Source organism: Scyliorhinus canicula, chromosome 4 (genome assembly GCF_902713615.1).
Source record: "Scyliorhinus canicula chromosome 4, sScyCan1.1, whole genome shotgun sequence".
NCBI classification, from domain to species: domain Eukaryota; kingdom Metazoa; phylum Chordata; class Chondrichthyes; order Carcharhiniformes; family Scyliorhinidae; genus Scyliorhinus; species Scyliorhinus canicula.
In genome coordinates, this window is record NC_052149.1 from 37,004,146 (window position 1) to 37,030,325 (window position 26,180).

Consider the following 26,180-nt stretch of genomic DNA (forward strand, 5'->3'; position numbering starts at 1 on the left):
TTCACCGGGCCCATATGACGGTGGCTCGGATGAGCAAATTTTTCGGGATAGAGGACAAATGCGCTAGGTGCGCGGGAGGACCAGCGAACCATGTGCACATGTTTTGGGCATGCCCTGAGCTGAGGGGGTACTGGGAGGGATTTGCGGGGGTCATGTCCCAGGTGCTAAAAACAAGGGTGGTGATGAGTCCAGGGGTGGCAATTTTTGGGGTTTCGGAAGACCCGGGCGTCCAGGGGGAGAAAGCGGCCGATGTGCTGGCCTTTGCTTCCCTGATAGCCCGGCGACGAATATTATTGGCGTGGAGGGACTCAAAGCCCCCGAAGACTGAGTGGTGGCTTGCGGACATGTCAAGTTTCCTGGGGATGGAAAAAATTAAGTTCGTCTTGAGGGGATCTGTGCAGGGGTTCACCCGGAGGTGGCAACCATTTATTGACTTCTTTGCGGGAGAGTGAGCGTCAGCAGGGGGGTGGGGGGAGGGGGGGGGGGGGGGGGTAGAGTAGAGTAGGAGGGAAAATATGGCGGGTAGTACGGGTGGGAGGGGAGCGGGCTTGTGCAATATGTTACGATGGAAGTATTGAAAGTACGTGGATGTTTGCACATTTTTGCCTTTTTTGCTTCCTTTCTGATGATGTCTGTAACTGTTTATAAAGCCAAAAACTACCTCAATAAAATTGTTTATTAAAAAAAAAAAGATATAGCACTTGGGGCGAAGGGGATGAAATGTTATGGGGAGAAAACAGGATTAGGCTATTGAGTTGGATGATCAGCCATGATCATAATGAATGGCAGAGAAGGCTCGAAAGGCCAAACTGACTCTTCCTGCTCCTATTTTTTATGTTTCTACATGCATTAGAAGGCAATGGAGCAGCTCAATCTCAAGGACAGGGATGCATACTTTACGTCTGAAAAATGGGAGCAGCGCGATCCAATTGTTAGGCTCATAACATCTGTTCAAAGTAGATTTTTACTTGGGTCGTTTAAAATGAAACGCATGGTATGGTTCACCTGAACACAAAAACTCATAAGTAAAGATAGATGCTATTTGGTTGTGATATATTGTCAGATGAAGGCACATGTAGATCCAGCAAATTAATTTTTCTCCAGTCTTTTACCCGGCTGTAACATGACTCACCTGTGTGAATTGCGCAAGAATTGCTCCAACTGTCGTGTTGATGCCTTGGCTTCAAACTGCTTGGTTCTGGGTTCTCCATAAGCCCCGACATCTGCATAGAGTTCAGCCTCATCACCCTTTGGATGAACCATGCCTGGCAGGCTCGGTAGGTTGAAGGGACACAGCCAAAGAGGGTAAACCTGCAAAAATCAGGCAAATAAAAATAAAATACAAAGTGGTGAAAAAAAAGGCATTAAATAAAAATGTAAAGTCGACATAGTCCCAGATGACCATAGGCTGCTTTATCCCCTAGGAGGAGAGCTGACTAGTGGTGATTTAACCTGAGGATCACCACACCTCAGGCGAAAGGTTGAGAAGGCGAGGCCTTCATGAATAACCTCAGCCGGTACGGGAAATGAACCCGCACTGCTGGTTGCTCTGCATCAAGAGCCAGCTGTATAGCCAAGTGAGCTAAACCAGCCCCCCAACATTGTAGTATATCACCGGCTCACAAAATATGGTCAGGTCAGACACTGGGAATTCTGTGACGACTATCTCACCTCCTAACTCTCAAAGCTTGTCCACCACCTACTAGGCACAAGTCAGGAGTGTGACAGAATACACGCCACTTTCCTGGATAACTGCAGTTCTCGCAACACGCGAGAAACTCAACAGCATCCAGGAGAAAGCAGCTCACTTGATTGACATCCATTAATCACATAAACATTCGCAAGTCCACCATCAGCGCACATTGACACAGCAGCTATTATCCACAAGATACAACATCTTCCAAATCTGCAACCTCTTCTGCCAGAAGGCATCGTTCACCTGACTTGGACCATAATCACCATTCCTGCACTATTGCTGGGTCTAAATCCTGCAACTCATTTCCTAAAAACACTGTGGGCATGTCCACATCACAATGCAGCAGTTCAGCAAGGCTGCTCACTGTCACCTTCTCAAGGGCTATTAGGGATGGGCAATGAATGTTGGCCTTGCCAATGACAGTCATCTTGCATGAACAAATTTATAGAAATGATTATTGATTCCATGTGCCTGTCTCATTGAAAAGGAAATTACAGTTTAAAAGCTGGAAGATCATTACAGGCTACGTGATCCAACTTAACGGAGGTCCAGACCCGTCCCACCAATTCCCATACCTTGATCTCACTGTGGAGGAAGACAATCAACTTCTCCAGACTCTTCATTGGTACCAACATGTCCTGGACCACATGGTGCTGCTCATATAGCTTACGAATCGTTTCACCTTGTGTAAGTTTCAGCAATGAAATCTTCGGAGGGACCATCCAACCGAAGGTGTATCGGAAGAGTGGATTATTGCCAAATGGAATGATATCCTAAAATGTAGGAGAGGATAAAAAAATGTAAGTACACATTTTTGTAAGAGTTTTGTGCTCATTTACAATAGAATCTGGTGGCAATATTATTCCTCTGGTCTTCCTCTTTAGGGCAGCATGGTAGCACAAGTAATTAGCACTGTGTGTTCACAACTCCAGGGTCCCAGGCTCGATTCCCTGCTGGGTCACTGTCTATGCGGAGTCTACACATTCTCCCAGTGTCTGCGTGGGTTTCCTCCGGGTGCTCCGGTTTCCTCCCACAGTCCAAAGACGCGCAGGTTAGGTGGATTAGCCATGATAAATTGCCCTGAGTGACCAAAAAGGTTAGATGGGGTTATTGGGTTACAGGGAAAGGGTGGAAGTGAGGGCTGAAGTGGACCGGTGCAGACTCGATGGCCGAATGGCCTCCTTCTGCACTGTATGTTCTATGTTCAGTAACTATGCCGTAAATTCCAGTTGTATACAAATCTCTGCCAATATTTAACATGTGAAACTCTACTGTAATTATCAAGTTTTACACACATGAAGGCCCTTGGAATTTATGTATACAAGCACAAAGACATAGATGTTCTCATTAAGTTGGCTGGACAGCTGGTTTGTTATGCAGAGTAAGGCCATAGTTTAATTTCCATACCGGCTGAGGTTATCCATGAAGGCTCTGCCTTCTCACCCTTGCCCCTCGCCCGAGGTGTGGTGACCCTCAGGGTAAATCACCACCAGTCAGCTCTCTCTCTCTCTCTCAAAAAGGAGAGCAGCCAATGATCCCCAGGGACTATGGCAACTTTCATTAGGAGGTGGTGGCGCCGCAATGGTATGACCACTGGACTAGCAATCCAGAGAGCTAGGGAAATGATCTGGGGAGCTGGGTTCAAATCCCACCAGATAGTGAAATTTGAATGCAATAAAAAAATCTTGAATTAAAGGTCTAATGAAAACCATGAATCGATTGTCATAAAAACCTTTTTATTCACTAATGCCCTCTAGGGAAGGAAATCTGTCGTCCTTACCTGTCTGGCCTGCATGTGACTCCAGATCCACAGCAATGTGGTTGACTCTGAGATGGCCTAACTAGGGCAATCAGGGAAGGGCAATAAATGCTGGCCCAGCTCGTGTTGCCCACATCCCATGAATAAAGGAGGTGGGTTAATTCAGTTGGCTGGATAGCTGGCTGGTGATACGGGGCAATGCTAACAGCATGGGTTCAATTCCCATACCAGCTGAGACCCTCCTTCTCAACCTCGCCCCCTCAACTGAAGTGTGGTTAAATCACCACCAGTCAGCTCTCTCAAAGGGGAGAGCAGCCTATGGTCCTCTGGGACTATGGCAACATTCATGATGTCTTTCACATTAATCTTACTCCATAGGCTTTATGCAATAAGCTAAGTAAAAAATAAAACAGCAAAATGCTGAAAATATTGAGAATACGTAACAGGATTATTGTACCGGACAAAGGTGTGGTGATATGCATCACTGTAGATACACAAGGGGTTACTGTAAGTACACATAGGCTAGTTAGACACTAGAGGGAGCACCAGAGACATGACACACAGACACTCAACCAACAGGTCAGTTAGATAGGACACGACCAATGGGCATTCACGATACACACAGAGGTGACACTACCACATTACACCAACCCATATATAAAGGACACAGGACACATGATCTTCCTCTTTCCAGTGGAGACACTCAGTGAGTACAGACACAGGTTTGATTCAATATCACACCCACCACCTAGATTGTAGCAGACTGGTTTGTCAGTCTGAGTATTTATAGAAGGATTAACAGTAGTGGCGAACCCGAGTATGAGAATTGTAAATAGTTCAATAAACGTGTTGAAGTTATCTCCACGTCTGAACCTTCCTTTGTCAGAGTGCACATCAAGGAAGCCGCTTATGCTACGCCAAGAGCATAACAAGACAACAGGTTCTCACTTTGATGGAACTTTGTTCCTTCGAACGAAGGACTTGCATCCAAAGAAAACAATGGTTTTTTTTCAATCCAGATTTCATGTTGCCACAATAAATCAAATGCAGGACAATTTATTGGGCATATTTATATTTTGCAGCATGCCCATTATCATTCATATTCAGGATTTTGAGGCTATTAGGATCAGGACCTCACAGCCTCCTCAGCGGTTACAAGGAGAATTGGGTCTGGTTTAACATACTGACTAGATTTTAAAGCTGAGATTTTAATATAAGTTGCGTATCCTTTATCCATATATCCCTTTATCCATAAATCAAAAAACTGAACGCACCCAAAAATCACACTTTTTATGAACCTCATCAACCTTTAGCACGGGAAGTCGAGTTGTTTGTCGGTGCTTCACCTCATGATTTTTGTGGTGAACATGTCAAAAAGAAATTATTACAGATGCCCTGTATTTATTATTCAGTGACACATCTTATTTTTTTACCCATTTTATTTATTTTAGACTATAGCTAGTTTAGGTTTTGAAAATTGTAACAAAAGTTTATATGCGGGATCGGAAAACCACCAAGTTACTGAATATAGTTAGGGAGCAACAGATAGATTTCTAGACTCTAAAGGCATCAAGAGGTATGGGGAGTATAGTGTTGAAATAGAGGATTAGTCATGATCATATTGAATGGCAGAGCAGGCTCAAAGGGCCGAATGGTATACACCTGCTCCTATTTTCTATGTTTCTATCTGTAATCAAAATGCAATCATCCCCAAGAGCTTGGAGTAAAGGATCCTTGATCTGTAGTTACATTGACTTGCAGAATGGCTTTAACAGCTTAAATGCGCACCAGTTAACTTCAATAAAAGAATGGCAATAGTTGTAGTCAGAATCTAATTTCAAAAGAATGATAACGGCAGAACGGCCAGATAATACTTTTGAATCTAGTAGTTTGAGGTTTCATAATTTTGTTCATGGTCTTCCTTCCCGAGCAATGGTTGACAACAGTCTCTAATGTATAATGCGCCTCACAAATAAAACCTCCAATTAAGAACACATGGCTTACAATTACTTTCCAGTGATCTATTATTAATATCATATGGACTTTGTCAATTATATAGTTTGTTAAATAATGTGTGAATGTCATAAATTTAAATGACATAATGGTTAACAAGGGTTGAAATTATCGTAAATCATTAGTTTTTGCTTCCACAAATGCAAATTAATTTTTTGACTAGGCTACTGACTGTTCCTCACTCCGACAAAAGTGAGTAAATTACCCACGGAATTAAACTATTAGGATTGTTAAAAGGTTGTATCTATTGAGAATGACGTTGGCGTTTTTAAAAGAAAAGTTGGAATTTAAACTCTATGCCATTGGGATCATAAACTATTAGTTTAAAAAAAGCTATGGTCATGAAATAAGAATAAAATGGCAAACATTTAAGTTTAGAAAATACAGAGGAATCGTTACATGAAACATTGGGCCGTAACTTCCTCCAAGTGCAATCAGCATTGGATTTTCACCGTGCCCACTTACCTACACAGGTGTCCACCTCACCTGACCTTCCGACTTAGGCTGGGTGAGATCCAGGCAGCCCAACAGTCTCCCAAGTCCAGCTCTATCAGATTGAAGTGGGAGACTATTCTTTTTTACGCCACTAGTTGCCGTAAATCAGGTCTGATTGAAATTGACAGGGAGAAGTGCCCAAGGTAAATGGATAGGAGATCGGAGGTCCAGGGAGCGCATATTTTTTTTTGTGGTGGGGAGGGGGTCGTCTTAAGTCAGACCTGTATGTGGTGGGGGCTACAGTCGCTGGTCAGGGGATGGGGCGAGGAGGGGATTCAGGCATGAGAGCTGGGCCTGCTGTGGGCAGTGATAGCCCCATGCGGGTGGAAGGGTGATTAGCGGAGGAGGTGGGGGAATCCTCTGCAGGACATCGGGGTATTTACGATAGGTACACAGAAGTTAGAAAATGTTTTAATTTTCTGACTTTTTCTGAGTAACTATTCGTGTAATCCTGTCGGAATTACCCAAAGTTTGCGATTAATATCACATTTTTAGATGCACACCAGGCAGGACATTTGCCCAGAGTGGCCACTTCTGGGCAATTGCTGCCAAAATGCTTACCTTTGAAGGTTCTCACCCCCCTCCCCCATCATAGAAGTTACAGCCCAATTTAAAAAAGGGATCGAGATCCAAGCACTGTGCTTTGGAATAGAGACCCCTCATGGAGGAAAGGGCTAAATCTTTTTCACCTAACACAATGTCATTATGCTGCATTTAAGTTAAATGCAAAATCTTGCTCAACCAGAGTTTATTTTTCTGGTGATTTTGTGAAAGTAGTTTAATAAGAAACACGGAGAGTCCACAGAGTAAAAATAAAAATAAAGTTTTATTCACAAACAAGATTATATACACTTCCAGTAGACTCTACTGGTTTCCTTTCTGGCCAACCTTATATACTCTGGGAATTGGGATATCCCATCCCTAGCAGGGGAGCTTGTACTCTGCAAGGAGCACGGGGTAGACAAGCATTCCCACCCCATACGTCCCATGTGGGATATTACAGGTAGGGGAAGTGAAACACTCCAAACTAATTGCAATATATACAGAAATAAGCCATCAAAATAAATTTGGTCTTCTAGTGTTCGAGATCAGTAAATCAACAGAAATAAATTTCAGAGAAAATTAAGCAAGTTATAGACCTATTGTACACATTTCTTGGCAATCCCAAAAACTAGTTAGGGCAGGACAAGTCTGGAAGTAATTCCGACATATATTACCTGAAGTTCCCAGAAGATACTGCGAGTGTGGCGGTGATAGTAGTGTCTCAGAGGGATATATTCCACTGCACTGTGGCTCTCTCGCAGGTACTTCTCCACATGTTTAAAGAACCATGGCTTGTAATAATATCCAATTCGGTTTATCTAAAACAGCACATTTACGCATAACTTTTATTTATAGATTGAACATAAAGGCCAAAAGTTTAACGTCAGCAACTGAAACTGGGCTTTTCGGTCATCAATGGGTGCTGCCAGTTGCTTTTGCTCAATCAAAATGAGTTAGAACTGTAAACTGGACAGCAAACAGTAAAGTTACACAGGGATTCTTAATGAACAAAAATATTCCAAGCTGCTTCCCAGAAATGTGGGCATCAAACCACAAAAAAAGGGGACAGCATTCAGGGTGGTCAGAGGATCAGGTTTTAAGGAGGGCAGCAAGGTAAAGATGCAGAGAAGCTTTGGAAGGGAATTCCAGAACTAATGGCTCAGTAGGCCAAAGGCACAGCTGCCAATGGTGGGGTGAAGGAAAGGGGTTTGCACAAAAGGCCAGAATCAGAGGACCTGTGTTCTTTGGGGGTAGTTTGAATGGCTGGAGGAGGTTAGTAATATTAGGAGGGGAATTTAAAATGGACACTGGTGGACTGGCACGGTAGCACAGTGGTTGGCACTGTTGCTTCACAGCGCCAGGGTCCCAGGTTCGAATCCCATTTGGGTCACTGGCTGTGTGGAGTCTGTAGGTTCTCCCAGAGTCTGCACAGGTTTCCTCCGGGTGCTCCGGTTTCCTTCCACAAGTCCCAAAACACATGCTTGTTAGGTGAATTGGACATTCTGAATACTCCCTCTGTGCACCTGAACAGGGGCCAAAGTGTGGAGACTAGGGGATTTTCACAGTAACTTCATTGCAGTGTTAATGTAAGCCTACTTGTGACAATAATAAAAATTATTATTATCATCAAGGTCAACAAGAACAGGATGATGGTTAGATGTTGGATAGAATGTGGACAGCATTGTTTTAAGTTAATACAAAGTATGACAGAGGGACGATCAACCATGAAAGCTTTAGAAAAGTCAAATCTTGAGATGGTAAAGGCATAGCTGGCAGTCTCAGTGGCAGAGGAGGTAGGAGCAGAGACAAGAAGAATGAAGGAAGTGGATATAAATGGCTTTGTGATCAGAGGATATGGGATTGAAATCTGGGTTGAAGAGGGCACCAAAGTTGCAAATAGTCTGTTTCAACCCACACCAGGGAAAGAATAGAATCAGTGGGGAAAGTAGAGCATTTGTGGTTGGACTGATAGCTTTAACTGAAGGACATGGTCACCCATCCAAGACCTGATATTGGACAAGCAAAATGATGGCACAGAGGCAGTGGAAGAACAGAAATGGGTTTTGGCAGCATACATTTTTATGTCTTCAAATGACATTACCATGAGATAGCATATGGATGTGAAGGGGAAGAGGACAATAGGCCTGGAAGTATTTAGATGGTAATGGCACCAGGATAAGAAAATAAACCATTGCCGGAGATGCTCGAGTAGGTAAGAGAGGAACCAAGTAAAGGCAGTCCTACTGAAATTGGCAGAGTAAAGGCATTGGAGATAATTAAAATGCTAAACCGATTTTTATCAATGCACTGGTCAAATACTTGGAGAAAAGGATCAGGAACTGATAAGTAAACACCATTATAAATACATCTGCCTGTTGGTGCATGGATTAACTATTGCTTACTTGTCCAATTCAGACCAGAATGCAGACCTATAATGTGGAATGAGGAGATATTTTTAAAAAAGACATGAAAATATTCAAGGCATGACGATGAATCATGTGCTAGATGGGTTGCGTAGCCAAGTTTCCTGGTTCCTCTGTTACTCCAATTTACCTTATCTGGTTCAGCCACATCAGTCAAAACTCCAGTCATTACCACCGCCTCATCCAGTGAATAGACAAGGCCTTCCACAAAATTATTTTCTTTATTTTGGGATTCTCGGCTGAATGTTTCACAGATGTTCTTCAGGCCCTGCACTGGCTGGTACTGCAGGCGCACATACTTCTTAGCGGGAATGATCTTGATCTCTGCAGCAACAAGAAATCCCAGAGTACCACATGACCAAGGCACGGCATAAAATAAGTCTGGATTCTCTTTCTGAAGGTAAGAGAGAAAAAATATTATTTTAGTAGAGTGGTGTGAGGCCTTTTCAAAAGGATAGGCATCCTTATTTTGTAACATATCTTGGGAGGTTGACTCAAACCTAAACCATTCCACAATCTCTCCTATATAAATAATTTTGGTAAATATTTAGCTTCCCCGTATTAAGGAATGCTGAGATCTCTTTCTCTATTCATCAGTTAAACTCACTAGTGCAGGGGCAGTAAAAACAGTAATAAGGAAAAGAGTTCCTATAACTCAGCCAGTAGTCTCAGGGGTACGAAGGATGTCTCAAGGTGAGAGTCTTGAAGATTAATAGAATGATGGAAGCTTAGTGCCAGTACAATGTAATGTGCAATGCACTATGGTCCAAAACAACAAAACAGTGTAACAATCATTATAAAATTATTGAGGGCAGTACGGTGGTGCAGTGGTTAGCATTGCTGCCTCACGGCACCGAGGTCCCAGGTTCGATCCCGGCCCTGGGCCATTGTCCATGTGGAGTTTGCACATTCTCCCCATGTTTGCATGGGTTTCGCCCCCACAACCCAAATATGTGCAGGTTAGATGGATTGGCCACGCTAAAATTGTCCCTTAATTGGAAAAAATGAATTGGGTAATCTAAATTTATTTTTTTTAAAAAATAAATAAATAATTACCGAAGGCATATTTGAGACAAATTTGCATTTAGATTGCTACTTATGCTGCAAAATATCCAAATCACTTCACATTCAATGAAGTAAGAAATAGGAGTAGTAAAGTATGCTGCCACTAAACACTGCTCCACCATTCAATGCGATCATGGTTGATCCTCTTCTCAACTCTCCACACTTCTCATGTCCCTCAATTTCCTAACGTGTCTCCATTCTTGTGTGTTACTTTAAAATTGAATGAATGTAAACACAGGTCAAACAGTTGAAAGTCACAGTCCACTCAGCAGCCCAATGATGTTGAAAGGCAAAGAGTCAAAGGAGGACGTTTAAAGGCAGGACCTCAAAAGGTAGTAAATCTGAATTACTCCCAGTGCCACATGCTTTTTAAAAAAATGTATTTTTACAGGATGTGGGCTTTGCTGGCTAGGCCAGCATCTGTTGCCCTAATTTCCCTCTAGAAGGTAATGGTGAGCTACCTTCTTGAATCACTGTAGTCCTTGTGGTGTAGGTCCACCAACTGTGCTATTAGGGAGGGAGTTCCAGGATTTTGACCCAATGACAGTGAAGGAACGGCGATAAATTTCTAAGTCAGGATGGTGAGTGATTTGGAGGGAATCTTCCAGGCGGTGGTGTTCCCAGGTATCTGCTGCTTTGTCCTTCTAGATAGTAGTGGTCATGGGTTTGGAAGGTGCTGTCTCAGGAACGTTGGTGAGTTCCTGTTGTGCATCTTGCAGGTATGTACTACTGCTACTGTTTGTCGGTGGTGGAGGGAGTCAATGTTTGTGGAAGGGATGCCAATCAAGCGGGCCGCTTTGTCCTGGATGGTGTTGAACTACACTCATCCACACAAGTGGGGAGCTTTCCATCACACTTCTGACTTATGCCTTGTAGATGGTGGGCAGGATTTGGGGAGTCAGAAGGGGAGTTACTCGACGTGGGATTCGTAGGCTCTGACCTGCTCTTGTACCCACAGTATTTATATGGCTAGTCCAGTTCAGTTTCTGGTCAATGGTAATCCCCAGGATGTCGATAGTGGGGGATTTATTGATAGCAATGCCATTAAAAGTCACGGGTCAATGGTTCGATTCTCTCTTATTGGCCATGGCCATTGCCTGGCATTTGTGTGGCGTGAATGTTACTTGCCACTTGTCAGTCCATGCCTGGATATTGTCCAGGTCTTGCTGCATTTGCACGTGGACTGCTTCAGTATCTGAGGACCCCTTCCATCACCTCTGGAGTTGTGTCTGAGGAGTCGTGAATGGTGAATATCTGACCTTATGTTGGAAGGAAGATCATTGATGAAGCACCTGAAGATGGTTAGGCCCAGGACACCACCCTGAGGAACTCCTGCAGTGATGTCCCAGGACCGAGGTGACTGACCTCAACAACCACAACTATCTTCTTTTGTGCTAGGTATGACTCCAACAGTGGAGCGTCCCCCCCCGATTCCCTTTGACTCCCATTTTGCCAAGGATCTTGATACCATACTCGATCACAGTAGTATTGTGGATAGCACAATTGTTTCACGGTTCCAGGGTCCCAGGTTCGATTCCCCGATGGGTTACTGTCTGTGCGGAGTCTGCACATTCTCCCCGTGTGCGCGTGGGTTTCCTCCGGGTGCTCCGGTTTCCTCCCACAGTCCAAAGATGTGCAGGTTAGGAGGATTGGCCATGCTAAATTGCCCTTAGTGTTGGGTGGGGTTACTGGGATAGGGTAGAGGTGTGGACCTTGGGTAGGGTGCTCTTTCCAAGAGCAGGTGCAGACTCGATGTGCCGAATGGCCTCCTTCTGCACTGTAAATTCTATTTACAAATGCTGTCCTGATGTCAAGGGCAGTCACTCTCACCTCTGGAGTTATGCTTTTTTGTCCATGTTTGAACCAAGGCTGTAATGAGATAAGGAGCTGGCAGAACCCAAACTGAGCATCAGTGTGCAGGTTATTGCCAACTAAATACTGCTCAATAGCATGTTGACGACCCCTTACATCACTTTATTGGTGATTGAGAGTAGACTGATAGGATGGCAATTGGCTGGGTTGGATTTGTTCTGCTTTTGAGTACGGGGCATACAGGGGCAAATTTTCATGTTGCCAGGTAGATCAATGTTGTAGCTGTACTGGAACAGCTTGGCTAGGGGTGCGGCAAGTTCTGGAGCACGAGTCTTCAGTACTATTGCCGGACTATTGTCAAGGTCGATAGCCTTTGCAGTATACATATATATCACGCGAGTTGAATTGGCTGAAGACTGGTATGTGATGCTGGGAACCCCTAGGGGAGGCAGAGATGGATCATCCACTCGGCATTTCCAGCTGAAGATTGTGGTGAATGCTTTAGCCTTGCCTTTTGTACAGATGTGCTGGGCTACTCCATCATTGAGGATGGGGATATTCGTGGAACCTCCTCCTCTAGTGAGTTGTTTAATTGTTCACTACCATTCACGATTGGATGTGGCAGGACTGCAGAGCTTAGATCTGATTTGTTGATTATGGGATCGCTTATAACATACAGTGCAGAAGACGACTATTCGGTCCATCGAGTCTGCACCGACCCACTTTAAACCCTCACTTCCACCCTATTCCCGTAACCCAATAATGCCACCTAACATTTTTTGACACCAAGGGCAATTTAGCATGGCCAATCCACCTAACCTGCACATCTTTGGACATGGGAGGAAACCGGAGCATCCGGGGGGAACCCATGCAGACATGGGGAGAATGTGCAGACACTTTGGGGTTTTCTAAACACTGGCCCATAACATACTTGCTGCTTAAGCTGTGTGGCACGCAAGTAGTCCTGTGTTGCAGCGTCACCAGGCTGACTATGCCTGGTGCTGCTCCTGACATGCCGCCCTGCATTCTTCATTGAACCAGGGTTGATCCCTGGGCTTAGTGGTAATAGTAGAGTGAGGAATATGCTGGGCCATGAGATTACAGATTGTGACAATTCTACTGCTGATGGCCCACAGCGCCTCATGGATGTCTAGTCTTGACTTGCTAGATCTGTTCTGAATCTATCCCACGTAGCACGGTGGTAGCGCCACACATGATGGAGGGTATCCTCAATGTGAAGACGAGACTGTGTGCGACTCTGGTCGCCACATTATATGAAGGATGTAATTGCACTGGAAGGACACCATAACATTCAAGGCTATGGGCCAAGAGCTGGCAAGTGGGATTAGGTGGGCGGGTCAGGGCCTTTCATGCATCGGTGCAGACTCAATGGGCCGAAGGGCCTCTTCTGCACTTTGGTATTCTGTGAAACACAGACTGGAGCTCGAGTTAACATTGCTTTCGAACAATAATCGTGGAAGCATCATTCAAGCCAATGTGTCTCCAGCAGCTCCAGGAATGTATGATGTTGATACCAGGTGCAAAATGTTAAAACAAAATGTCAATTCCTAGCACAGATATCCTTTAGGGTCTTTGTTTTAAAAGTGGTGAATCAAATGAACAAGAAATATGGAAAAAGCATTACACCAATATTGAACCAGAAAATCTTCTTACTAATTAAGACTTTCAATGAATAACTTGGTAACGTCATTATATCTGGGCTAAAACTTAATAATGCTTTTTATTTCATACCTCTGTACATCTAACCAGGCTGCCATCAGCTAGGACCAACTCGTAAGCTACACAGATGTTTTGGAATAGTCCATAGATATGGGATGAAGACTCAATACCAGTTCCCATGATGAGACCACCTAAAAATAGACACTTGTTTAGGTAATCAATCAAATGAATATTAGAGGTACTTTATATTAACAATAAGACCAATTGCACAACATCATGTGAACTAGAAATACACAAGAATATAGAGGAACTGGAATATGGAATTCCTTCACACATTTTTAATCAGTGATAATTTATCAAGCACTAGTACTTACTGTTTTAACAATACAAGAACTTCACAACTAATTCAACCTCTAAACGAGAAACCCTTTGTAAGAATGCAATATGCTTAACATAATGACATAATAACACAGGCATTGCAATAATTTAATTAGATAAGCAGCAGCAGTAACTAAACAAGCTGACACCCTGTGGCCTTTCTCATGGAGATTACAAAGTTATAAAAAGTGGTGAAAAAGTAAAAACCCCTTTGAAAACAATGGAGTTTAATTGTTTTTTAGTACTAAAATCAAATATTCTTAGAGTCCCCCTTTTCAATAGTCAAAAAAACTTGTCTGTTCACATCACAGTTTGCTAGGTACCCAATGGTTTATTTTCACTCTGCCCCGCAATGGCGGAAATTATGTGGGTGGACAGATTGAAGATGGTGTAAGGATGTGGGAATCGTGCTGCATTCTCATTCCCCATCATCATAACTCACAAAACTGACACAGGAGGGCCACCTGACCAAGTCAGCTGGTCACCTGGAAGAGTCCCAAACCAATGATATAATTGGTGTCCATCAGTTACCCCATAAAATGCCAGGAGGCCCACGTGATGGTGACACAACCTGGTAGGAGACAGCAGAGTGGCTAGGGGCCGAAGAAAAACATTTTAACTTTATGTAGAATTATTTTGGGCCAGCAGCAGCAGAAATGCAGCCCCGAGTCCCTGTAAAACCTCCATGCTGTTCCTCAACCCTGGTCTTGCCTTTCCTTCCCATTTTGGAATCTTCCTTCATGACCCATCCCAGCACCCGCATCATGCATGGACACATTCCCTTGTATTCCCAGTGTTATTCACAGCTTCCATCTCGATCTCTGCTCCTTTCTGTTATACTGGACGTCACACCTGCCAGTATCAGGCAGAAGACAGTGCTGTTTGATCAAAATGAGGCTCCAAAACTACTCGACATTTAAATTACACTTGCATCAAAGCAGACATTGCAAGCTGTATTTGGGATGAGATAACCGGCCCCGAATATAAAGACAGTAGTTACAGTAATAGAGTACAGCTGCAGGAGGTGCCATACACTGCAGACTCAACTCTAACTGTGAGAGGTCTTCCTGAAATCACCAACAACAATTGTTGCCGTTTTACAATTTGCAGCAAGCAAAGAAAAAAGGCAGAAAAATGTAACCCCATTGCATTACTGGACAGTGCTCAAACTTGCCCTGCTGGATCTATAACTGGGTGGAATCGCTAAGGCAGAAGGAGGCCATTCGGTCCATCGAGTCTGCACCGACCTTCCGAAAGAGCACTCTACCTAGGTCCATTCCCCCACCCTATCCCTGTGCATTGATCATGGCCAATTCACCTAACTTGAACATATTTGGACTGTGGGAGGAAACCGGGGCATGCGGAGGAAACCCACACAAATACACGGGGAGACAGTCACCCAAGGTCGCTAGCGCTCTGAGGCAGTAATGCTAACCACTGTGCCATCTTAATTTCAACAATACTAAAACAAAAATAAGCTGATCATTCATCAGCAGACCTCAATGAAAAATATATTTGACAACCCTACCCTTGCAAATCACAAACAGCAACAGAACAGTAGAGATTTCAGAATGTCAAATTCATAAACATCAATTATCCTGCAAATTACTTTGTCTTGACGAACTAATAGAACAAATAACCTTCAGGGTTGAGGAAAACTACCCACCCACAGTGAGATCGTCCAACTCTGGGACCACTGGAAGAGTCCAGCCAATTGAATTCAGAAGTGCCGTCACCTGACCCATGTTTACCAATGGTTCTACACGTACAACCTGCAACCGAAACACCAGTTAAAACATAGAACATAGAACAGTGCAGCACAGAACAGGCCCTTCGGCCCTCGATGTTGTGCCGAGCAATGATCACCCTACTCAAACCCACGTATCCACCCTATACCCGTAACCCAATAACCCCCCAACCTTACTTTTTAGGACACTACGGGCAATTTAGCATGGCCAATCCACCTAACCCGCACATCTTTGGACTGTGGGAGGAAACCGGAGCACCCGGAGGAAACCCCCGCACACACGGGGAGGACGTGCAGACTCCGCACAGACAGTGACCCAGCCGGGAATCGAACCTGGGACCCTGGAGCTGTGAAGCATTTATGCTAACCACCATGCTACCGTGCTGCCCATAACAGCATTTCCTTTCCTTCAAACAATTCACAGGCAAAACATACAATATATCATTTACAACAGCAATGCCAAGGAAAGAAAAAGGTAAGCGGTAATTTGAATCACACCTAGTTCGCAAACACCGCTTTCCTTTTCCCTGTTTCTACTGTTGGCGGAGAACCTGGTTAGACACTTTAGCCACTCTTTCAAGGACAGTGTAACAAGTTCCATTCTTGTAAAGTGCACCGATGCCCCATGCAATGTACTATTTACATGCACTGGCTCAAAGCACTGTCTTAAATTCAGGGTACAGTGCACACTTTGCATTGATGTTAAAAAGAGTTCATTTCTGGGATAAAAGCAAAATACTGTGGATGTTAGAAAGCGGAAATAAAAACAGAAAATGCTGGAAAACATCTGCAGGTCTTGCCACATCTGTAGAGAGAGAAACAGAGTTAGCACCTTTCAAGTCCGTATGACTCCTGTTCAGAGCCAAGAAGCCTTTTTAGCTCGAAAGAAGTCATATGGACTCAAAATGTCAACTCTTTTTCTTTCATTTCTAGATTACTTGCTCAATGGCCTCGCACTACACTATAGCTAACCTCCGGCTCAAAAGCTGCTGGTTATCATGGTGCTCCCTTCCTCCAAGATAAGTACATCTTTCCTCAGGTAAAAAGAGACTAAAAGTGTACACAGTACACCAGATATGGCCTCAATAAAACCTACCCAATTGCAGCAAAAACGTGCTTCCTTTTACAATGCAATTTCTTTGCAATAAAGGCTAAAACACCAGTTTCCTTCCCAACTGCCTGCTACAGCCACGTGTTAATTTTTGAATACCAACATTTACTTGTGTGAGACTATTTATGTAAAAATCTACTTTTCCATTCTTCCTGCTAAAGTGGATAATTTCACACTCCATCTGCCACTTTCTTGACCAATCATTTAACCAAGCTATCACTCTTCAGCCTCTCTACATCCTGCTCTTGGCCTATTTTCACCTAACTAATTTGGCCTAACTTTGTAACGTCAATCAACTTGCTTCATTACATTTGGTCTGCTCATCGAAGTAATTGATATAGTTTTGGATGCCCCTCGCCCTATTTCATTTACCTTGCAGGCCACATCTTCAATAAACGTTCAAACAGATTTATCAAAACGTTCTCTTTCATAAAAGCATGCCAACTCTGCCAAATCAAATTGTAATTTTCCCAAGTGCCCTTTACTATGTCCTTAATAATAGATTGTAGCTTTTTTTCTAACACTGATGTCAGACTAACTGGCCTCATGTTCCCTTTTTTCTCTCTCCCTCAATTCTTGAACGACAGGATTTATATTTGCTTTGTTTCAATCTGCCGGGACGATTCCAGAATCTCGGGATATCTGGAAGATTAGAACTAAATGGGCCCACTATCTTTGGAGCACCTCTGTTAAAATCTTAGCATTTAGGCCATTAGGCCAACTGAAAGCTCTGCGATCAGAGGAGGTATTAGATTACGGAACACCAAGGTTGATGTGGATTCAGCTTATTCAGATTTTTTTAATATGGCCACCAGTGGAGAAGGTCAGCTTCTCAATTAACCCTATCCTTATTAACATAGTGTCTGCACTTTGCACAAAGGAAAACTCAAAACTAGCTTGGAGCCATAATTCAGTTCCACAGACCATTTGTTGCCCATTTTAGGATCTTCAGAATGTGTAAAATGTTCAGCCAAAGCAGTTCATTCTGTTCTCCCCTATCTTTTTCAATATATTTGCATCTCTTTCGCAGTTTCTAAAATGATCATTTTGTTCAATTATTTCCCATCAGAATCCTCCCAGGAAATATACTGCATGTGCCAAGTTGTCCTCAAGTTTTCAGCGAATGCCATTCTAAACTATCTGCCTGCAGACATGCAAGGACATTTTAGAAATGACCTCAATTTTATCTCTTTGCCCATTAGAAAACACACTACTTCTATTCCACACTTCTCCATAGCAATTAAGTTCAGATCAGCCCCCCCCCCCTCAAGGCAAGATAGATAAGATAAGTGACCGGATGGCCATGGAAATATGGACAAGTGACAAAAGGTTATGTACAGCTTCAGTTTGCTCAGTTATGCCACATATAAAAATGGCAACAAAGCATGAATCCTACTCAATTTTAAAGCTAATTTTTTAAAAAATGGCAAGATTGCCCCTGATCGAACTATGTAGTACCGCTTCAATCAACAAAGACTAATTTAAGAGATACACCCTTTAACGAAGAAAGACCTGATAAAAGTGTAAATTTCTAATCAAAGATATTAGATTGGTACACAGTCAAGTCACCTGTTGCTTGGTGTCCACCTCCAGAATGTCCATCAGGTTGATCATGATATTTTTGTGAGTTTTTTTATACTTGCCAACCCGAAGTGAAACAGTCAGCCAGCCTGGCCTGCCAGTGCACATGTACGTTTTACTTCCTTCATTTTTCCACTCGCGTACCTATATAAACAGAACAGAAAGGGGTCAAAATTCCCAAGTCATAATTGACCACCACAGTCTGTTGTGATCAACAGGTTAACGAACATCAAGTGGCATGAGCTCATCTGCATCATCATAAGCTCCAAGATCGCGCAACCAAGAAACACTTGAAATCGGATTTAATACATGGTCCCAACTGCTAAAGAGATTCTGTTGATAATAAAAGTGATCGACAGACAGACAAAAAGAAAACTGTATTCTATTGAGTCATTTTAATGATTTACCTGAAATAAAGCAGTTGGAACATTTTTACCATTTCCTAAAGTCTAGCAATTCCAGCAAAACTGATGTCAGTGGAAGTCAAAGGGAGGACCAGCCAGTGACTGTCACAAATGAAGGCGGCTATCGTTGTCAGTAATAGCCAATCCTTATCACCTATGAACATCACTTTCTCAGGGCATTGCCCTTGGTCAAACCATCTCTCGGGGCTGCTTTACCAATGAACTTTCCTCCATAGGCCACACTTGGAGTATAGTGTTCAATTCTGGTCGCCACACTACCAGAAGGATATGGAGGATTTAGAGAGGATGCAGAAGAGATTTACCAGGATGTTGCCTAGTATGGAGGGCATTAGCTATGAGGAGCGGTTGAATAAACTCGGTTTGTTCTCACTGGAACAACGGAGATTGAGGGGCGACCTGACAGAGGTCTACAAAATTATGAAGGGCATAGACAGAGTGGATAGTCAGAGGCTTTTCCCCAGGGTAGAGGGGTCAATTACTAGGGGGCATAGGTTTACGGTGAGAGGGCAAGGTTTAGAGGAGATGTACGAGGCAAGTTTTTTTTTTACACAGAGGGTAGTGGGTGCCTGCAACTCGCTGCTGGAGGAGGTGGTGGAAGCCGGGATAGTGACATTTAAAGGGCATCTTGACAAATACATGAATAGGATGGGAATAGAGGGATACGGACCCAGGAAGTGTAGAAGATTTTAGTTTGGACGGGCAGCATGGTCGGCACGGGCTTGGAGGGCCAAAGGGCCTGTTCCTGTGCTGTAAATTTTCTTTGTTCTTTGTTTTTTTGTTCTATCATAAAGATCGCAAGTGGAACTTGTTCACTGACAATTCCAATGTGTTCAGTTCCATTTACAACTCCTCCACTAATGAGGAAACTCACAGCTGTCCACAACAGGATTTGAACACTATTAAAGCATTAACACTAATGTTAAGTAACCAAGTTAAACATGATAAGCCACTTGCATAAAAGGTCCATCTGTGACAGTTCTAGAACAGCACAAAGCTAGTGGCAAGAGGCAGTCCAATACTACTGCTACATTGGCCAGCACAACAAAGAAGTCTTATTAATACCAAAGCTTTACAGAGGAGCACAGTAAAAACACAGGGATATTAACTATGAACACACGCGAGTCATTTAAATGACATAAAAAAGCAAAATAAAAATCAATTTTGGGTGAACATTTGATGGTTTGTATATAGCTGGTCAAAAGACACTCTCCAGGGCAGCATGGTGGCGCAGTGGGTTAACCCTGCTGCATCACGGCGCCGAGGTCCCAGGTTCGATCCCGGCTCTGGGTCACTGTCCGTGTGGAGTTTGCACATTCTCCCCGTGTTTGCGTGGGTTTCGCCCCCACAACCCAAAGATGTGCAGGCTAGGTGGATTGGCCACGCTAAATTGCCCCTTAATTGGAAAAAATGAATTGGGTATACAAAATGTTTTTAAAAAGACACTCTCCTGTGTAAAGGAGGCAATGAAATAAAAATTGTTGAAAGTCTCGCAAACTACTTAACAGTTGAAAAATCCCTCCTCACAGTGCATCATACACTTTCACATTCAGGTACCAATGCAGAGCTCAGCTTTTACCATGTCATAGGTTAAAACTGTCAACTACAATGCAACAATATATTTATTTCTCCCACATAACTATAGTGTAAATTTTTACCTAATTGATTCAATGATTTTGAAGATTTCCAAAGAGGTTCAAAGATTACTTTGCTGGCACTGTAGTACTTTGATGTTATGAACCCTGATGTTCAATGCGGGGACATCCCAAATCCCAGAAGGGAATCTTGGAACGCCGGTTCTTAAACTATTTAGTTTTTGCAATTTGGAAAAAAAATGTGAGAAAAGAGATGAAACCCGTGACAAAAGGGGTCAGTCTCTTTGTAAATATAAATAACAAAACGTTTAATAAACATTAAAACAGGCAAGGGAAAAAGCACAGAACAACATTTACAATGAACTACAGTAACTGTTACTCAGGGTCTCAGTTTCTGAGACTAAGTGTTGACACCAACACATAATTCGTAGACTTTCACGACAGCAAAACTGGCACCGAACCTGGATCGATTCAGCAACTGTGGAGGGGCTAGCACCGGAACCACGTGGAGCCACAATCGATTACAAGGAAAAATGGTGAGGAATCGGGTCTGCGATTGACACTCGGGAGACTGACAAGCTGCAGCCACACATACACATTACAATCCCCACACGCACTCATCACAGCCAACAAGATGGCACTGGCTGTGCTGGAGCGTGCCCACACAACTCATGCATCGGCTGGGCCAGAGGGCACCTCGGGGGGGGGGGGGAAGAGAGACACCTATACGACTTGTGGCCCTACGTTCACATAGGGCAGTTAGCGGCGTGCGCAGCTGCATGGCTGCCTTGCCAGCTGCAGCGATGGTGTTCCGTGTCCATCTACCCCGATCCCTCACCCCACCTCCTGGTTCCCCCCCCCCCCCCCCCTACATCCCCCGGCCAGCGGCACAACTGTCAGGAAACTATGGCGATGTTGGACACTTTCCGTACCCTCTCTTTCTCCCTCAGCAGCCACGATACCAGTTTCAGGATTTAAAAAAAGCACAAGTGAGCCGCACCGTCGGGAACTTGGCCCATTGGAGGCAGAGACATGCAAATGGTGTTTATTGTACTTGCATTCCAGACCGCATTGACGCCACTGTTGAGGTGATGGAGAATTACGATTTGGCGGCAAGTCGGCGCCACCGCGATTTTGGCATCAGAACCTATTCTCCGCCCAATTGTTTTTCGCGATTTGAGCATCAGCCAATGAAGAATCCCACCCAGTATGTTTAACTCAAATCTAAATCTATCTACTTTCTTAAGCTCCAAGAATACAACTTTTCCCAAAACAACATCCCATAGATTTTAACACTGAGCCAAATTCAGCAAATAATTACGACTCAGGGAACAGTTTTAGTTCAGAGTAAAATGTATGGGGGCTCACAGATAGAATTCTGTTGCTTTCTTCTGCACAATAGCTTGATTCTTTCTGAGAGCTCTGTTTTACAACTGCGCATGGCTATGGTCTAGGTCCCTACTCTACTAATCTCCAATTTGCTCAAAGCATCTGTGTTACCATGTTACTAGGCTAATCTGCATCTCACAAGTCTTCAGTTCAGGTAAATGCCTATCAGTTTCTTTTTCAGGCAAATCTTTAATTATCACTTCACTCCAACTTTGTAACATATGGACTGTACATTTGTCCATTATACTGTTGAAGCACAGTTATAAAAATAATTTCTCTGGTGGTTTCTGACCAAAGACCAAATACATTTCACAACCCAATTTGATTAGCTATACTCAGTCAAAGCAATAATTCAATCAATTGATAAATACCATTATTTCTACAAAGTTCAGCGTACATCAAGAAGTCAATATAAATCGCAACAGAAGATCAGTCAGGCATTATTTCTCAAGGCAGTGACTGACCTGCCATAAGAAGAACAGAGAACCAAAAGAGTGCTAATTCTCCAGATAAAAACGAGTGGCAGTTAATGCAAGAGATTTATTCTAATTATTTATCGATAAGGGTTTATTCTAAGTCTTGCTGGTTCAGCTGCAAGGTATTGATGGCAGCTTTAATTCTCTGCTTTAAATTCCACACACCAAAATCCATGACAATGACCGCTTTTACTGTAAATGGGGTGGACGGCTGGAATGAGGTCAGCCATGATGGTATTGAATGGCAGAGCATGTTCGAGGGACTGAATTGCCCACTTCTAGTTCTTATTTATGTGGTCAACGATTTCAAACATCTCTTCATCCTCTCCTCAAGAGAGCATTTAATAAATAGATATCACAGAACAGGAAGGATGGGCACCAAAATGGACATGACAGCCCAGCTTAGGATGTAGCTCACTTTATACTAATGGAAAAGATATGGAAGCAGGACACCTGTCCAGGTGAGACTGGGGAGCGTGGTAAATGACAATATCCATAACTTGAGAAATTATTCACAAAAGGTATTTTGGAAAATGAAGTCAAGTTTTGTATTAACTTCCCAATACACATTGCCTGGAGTATTTTCAAAGGTAAAAAAACACACATCCTTACCTGGATGATTATAAACGACTTTCATTTAAACCAGAACTGCATTTGAACTCAGTGGGTCATAGCCTTGCAATCACTCTGCGATCACACTGCGGCACGGTAGCATAGCGGTTGGCATAGTTGCTTCGCAGCACCAGAGTCCCAGGTTCGATTCCTGGCTTGGGTCACTGGCTGTGTGGAGTCTGCACATTCTCCCAGTGTCTGCGTGGGTTTCCTCCCACATTCCAAAGATGTGCAGGTGAGGTGGATTGGTCATGCAAAAAACCGCCATTAGGTCAGGTAGGGTTATGGGGATAGGGTGGAAGTGTGGGCTTAAGTAGGGTGCTCTTTCCAAGAGCCGGTGCAGACTCGATGGGCGAAATGGCCTCCTTCTGCACTGTAAATTCCATATCCTATGTTCTATGTCCATTCCCAACTATTCATTTGCCCAATGGTATACTTACAACTATTTAAATTTTAGTTGGCTGGTGTGACCTAAATTTAAGTTCTAGTTGGCCGGTGTGACCTAGATTTAAGTTCAATCTGTTAATGCATGTTATGACTGCAGAAATGACAAACATAAAAAGTGATTCTCATTATATACAAAGCAGCATAGCTTTATATTGGGCAATGGATGATAGATGGAACTTAATAATAAAAGGACACAAAATTACTGACAACATCCGTATACGGCCACTTGTTCCATCTTTATCTGCAGTCTTTACAGGAGGGTTGTATGGCTGCAGGAGCAACACCCAATTCCAAGAAAGAACAGAAGTCAGAAATCCTGGGAAAACTGTGCAGTGCAGCAAGGAAGGTAAAATAAGTCTTGATACAGAAGTCTATGCTGATCTCTAATGAGCAAACCAGTTAGCCTTTTCCCCCCTCTCTATCATTAGAATCCTGCAAGTTTCTTTCTTTCAAGTGTCCACCCAATTCCCTTTTGAAATCAATCATCTCCACTTCCACCACCCTCATAGGGAGCGAGCGCTAGCTCACTGCCATTCACTACGTAAAAACGTTCTTCCTCACATCTCTACTCTTGTCCAGAATCCAAATCTGCCCACCCTAGTCCTTGTAACATCCGGAACTGGAAACAATCTTTCCTTGTCCATCCTATCCAAACATATCAGAACCGTGTTCACCCCCATCAAATCTCCCCTCAAGGAGATCAACCCCAGTTTCTCTAAGTTAACCTCGTAGCCGAGATCCCCCATCATAGAATTTACAGTGCAGATGGAGGCCATTCGACCCATCAAGTCTGCACCGGCCCTTGGAAAGAGCACCTTAAGGCCACACCTCCACCCTAATCCTTTTTGGACAAGAGAGACGGGAAACCAAAGCACCCGGAGTAAACCTACGCAGACACGGGGAGAACATGCAGACTCCGCACAGACAGTGACTGAAGCCGGGAATCGAACCTGTACCCTGGAGCTGTGAAGCAACAGTGCTAACCACTGTGCTACAGTGCCACCACAATAGCACATTCTGGCAAATCTCCTCAGCACCCTCATAAGGTCCCTCTCAAGGACAATCGCATCCTTCCTAAAGTGGGGTGACCAGAAATGGACACCAGGGGCGGGATTCTCCAACCCCCTGCCGGGTCGGAGAATCGCCCGGGGGGGGGGGGGGGGGGGGGGGGGCGTGAATCCCGCCCCCGGCACCAGAGATTCGGAGGGCCCGCCCCCCCCCCTGTCTCCGGCACCAGAGATTCGGAGGGCCCGCCCCCCCCCCTGTCTCCGGCACCAGAGATTCGGAGGGCCCGCCCCCCCCTGTCTCCGGCACCAGAGATTCCCCTGCCCAGTGATTCTCGGGCCCGCGATGGGCCAAAGTCCCGCAGCTGTCATGCCTCTCCCGCCGGCTTGGATCAAACCACCTACCTTACCGGCGGGACCAGGTGGTGTGAGTGGGCTCCGGCGTCCCGGGGGCGATCTGGCCCCGGGGGGTGCTCCCACGGTGGCCTAGCCCGCCATCGGGGCCCACTGATCGGCCGGCGGGTCTGTGCCGTGGGGGCACTCTTTTCCTTCCGCTTTCACCATAGCCTTCACGTAGGTGGATGTGGAAGTGACCCCCTCCCCTGCGCATGCGCGGGGATGACATCAGCAGCCGCTGACGCTCCGGCGCATACGCGGACTTCCGCCGGTCGGCCCCGGCTGGCGTGCCGCCAAAGGCCTTTCCCAGCGGCCGGCAGGGCGCCAACCACTCCAGCGCGGGCCTTGCCCCTCAAGGTTAGGGCTTGGCCCCTAAAGGTGCGGAGAAATCCGCACCTTTGGGGCAGCCCGACGCCGAAGTGATTCACGCCACTCCATCCCGCCGGGACCCCCCGCCCCGCCGGGTAGGAGAGAATCCCGGCCCATATTCCAGCTGTGTATGAATGTTCAGCACAACCTCTCTGTTTTTGTACCCAATACCTCTCTGAATGAAGCCCAAGAAATGAGTAGCAATTCAACTGGGAATAGATCTGCGGGGGTTTCCTTCCCCACAATTGCGAGGAGGTTTCATTGAACGGATAAACAAACATCAAAGAAAATAACATGTTATTAAACAGATCTTGTGTTAGTTATAATTGGTAACATGTAGAGCTTATGCTTTCAATGAGCATCCTAGCTGCCGTGTTTCATACTGACAAGTCAGCATTTCAAGCTGTTGCTGCTTGTTGGCATTTACTGATCAAAAGATGCAAAGGATTTAAATTATCTCACCATAGCTGTAAAATCTACCTATAGTATTACATAAATGTGTGCATGGGTCCCTCATGAGTGCATTATAATATTTATGTGCTTCAAACCTTTATGGGGAAAAGCACAAGATAGCTATAGGAATGAACTTGAAGTGTGGAGGTGGCAGAGTGAATATTTGGCAAAAAGCATATCTGGTTAAAAGTATGAACAGCAGAAAACATAGAACTGAAACAGGGCTTGAGGGCCAGAATTATTAACTTGACCGAAACCAGAGAGCACGCTAGGTCCTGTTTGCTGTACGAGTTAGAGTTTGGGGGGGGTGGGGGGTTGTTGTTGCACAACGGTTGTTGACTTTCTAGCTTCCTCAAGGACAAATCTTGTTCTTTCAAAGGTCAAATAAATAGAGAATAACCAAGGCCAGAGCACTGCTGAGCATTTGAAGTAAATGGAAACAAGTCTATATATGGTTATTCTGCTCATAATGGAGCGAGAAAAGGCTATAAAAACAGGTTCTCAGCAATTTCCCACAGACCACGAGCAGTATTTAATAGAATTTACAGTGCAGAAGGAGGCCATTCGGCCCATCTAGTCTGCACCGTCCCTTGGAAAGCGCACCCAAGCCCACACCTCCACCGTATTCCCGTAACCCAGTAACCCCACCTTCTGGACACTTAAGGGCAATTTAGCATGGCCAATCCACCTAACCTGCACATCTTTGGACTGTGG

The 26,180-nt window shown here is 44.3% G+C and overlaps 1 protein-coding gene across 1 annotated transcript in view; it reads right to left on the minus strand.

The window, feature by feature from the left end:
* Positions 1–26,180, minus strand: part of dhcr24 (24-dehydrocholesterol reductase) — a 42,191-nt gene that overhangs the window by 11,938 nt on the left and 4,073 nt on the right. The window contains exons 2-8 of the mRNA XM_038794048.1: positions 18,292–18,447; positions 15,531–15,636; positions 13,559–13,677; positions 9,060–9,323; positions 7,181–7,324; positions 2,272–2,469; positions 1,133–1,311 (exon numbers count right to left, since the gene is read on the minus strand). Of these exons, the coding sequence (XP_038649976.1) occupies positions 1,133–1,311; positions 2,272–2,469; positions 7,181–7,324; positions 9,060–9,323; positions 13,559–13,677; positions 15,531–15,636; positions 18,292–18,447 (1,166 nt within the window). The remainder of the gene's footprint in view (positions 1–1,132; positions 1,312–2,271; positions 2,470–7,180; positions 7,325–9,059; positions 9,324–13,558; positions 13,678–15,530; positions 15,637–18,291; positions 18,448–26,180) is intronic.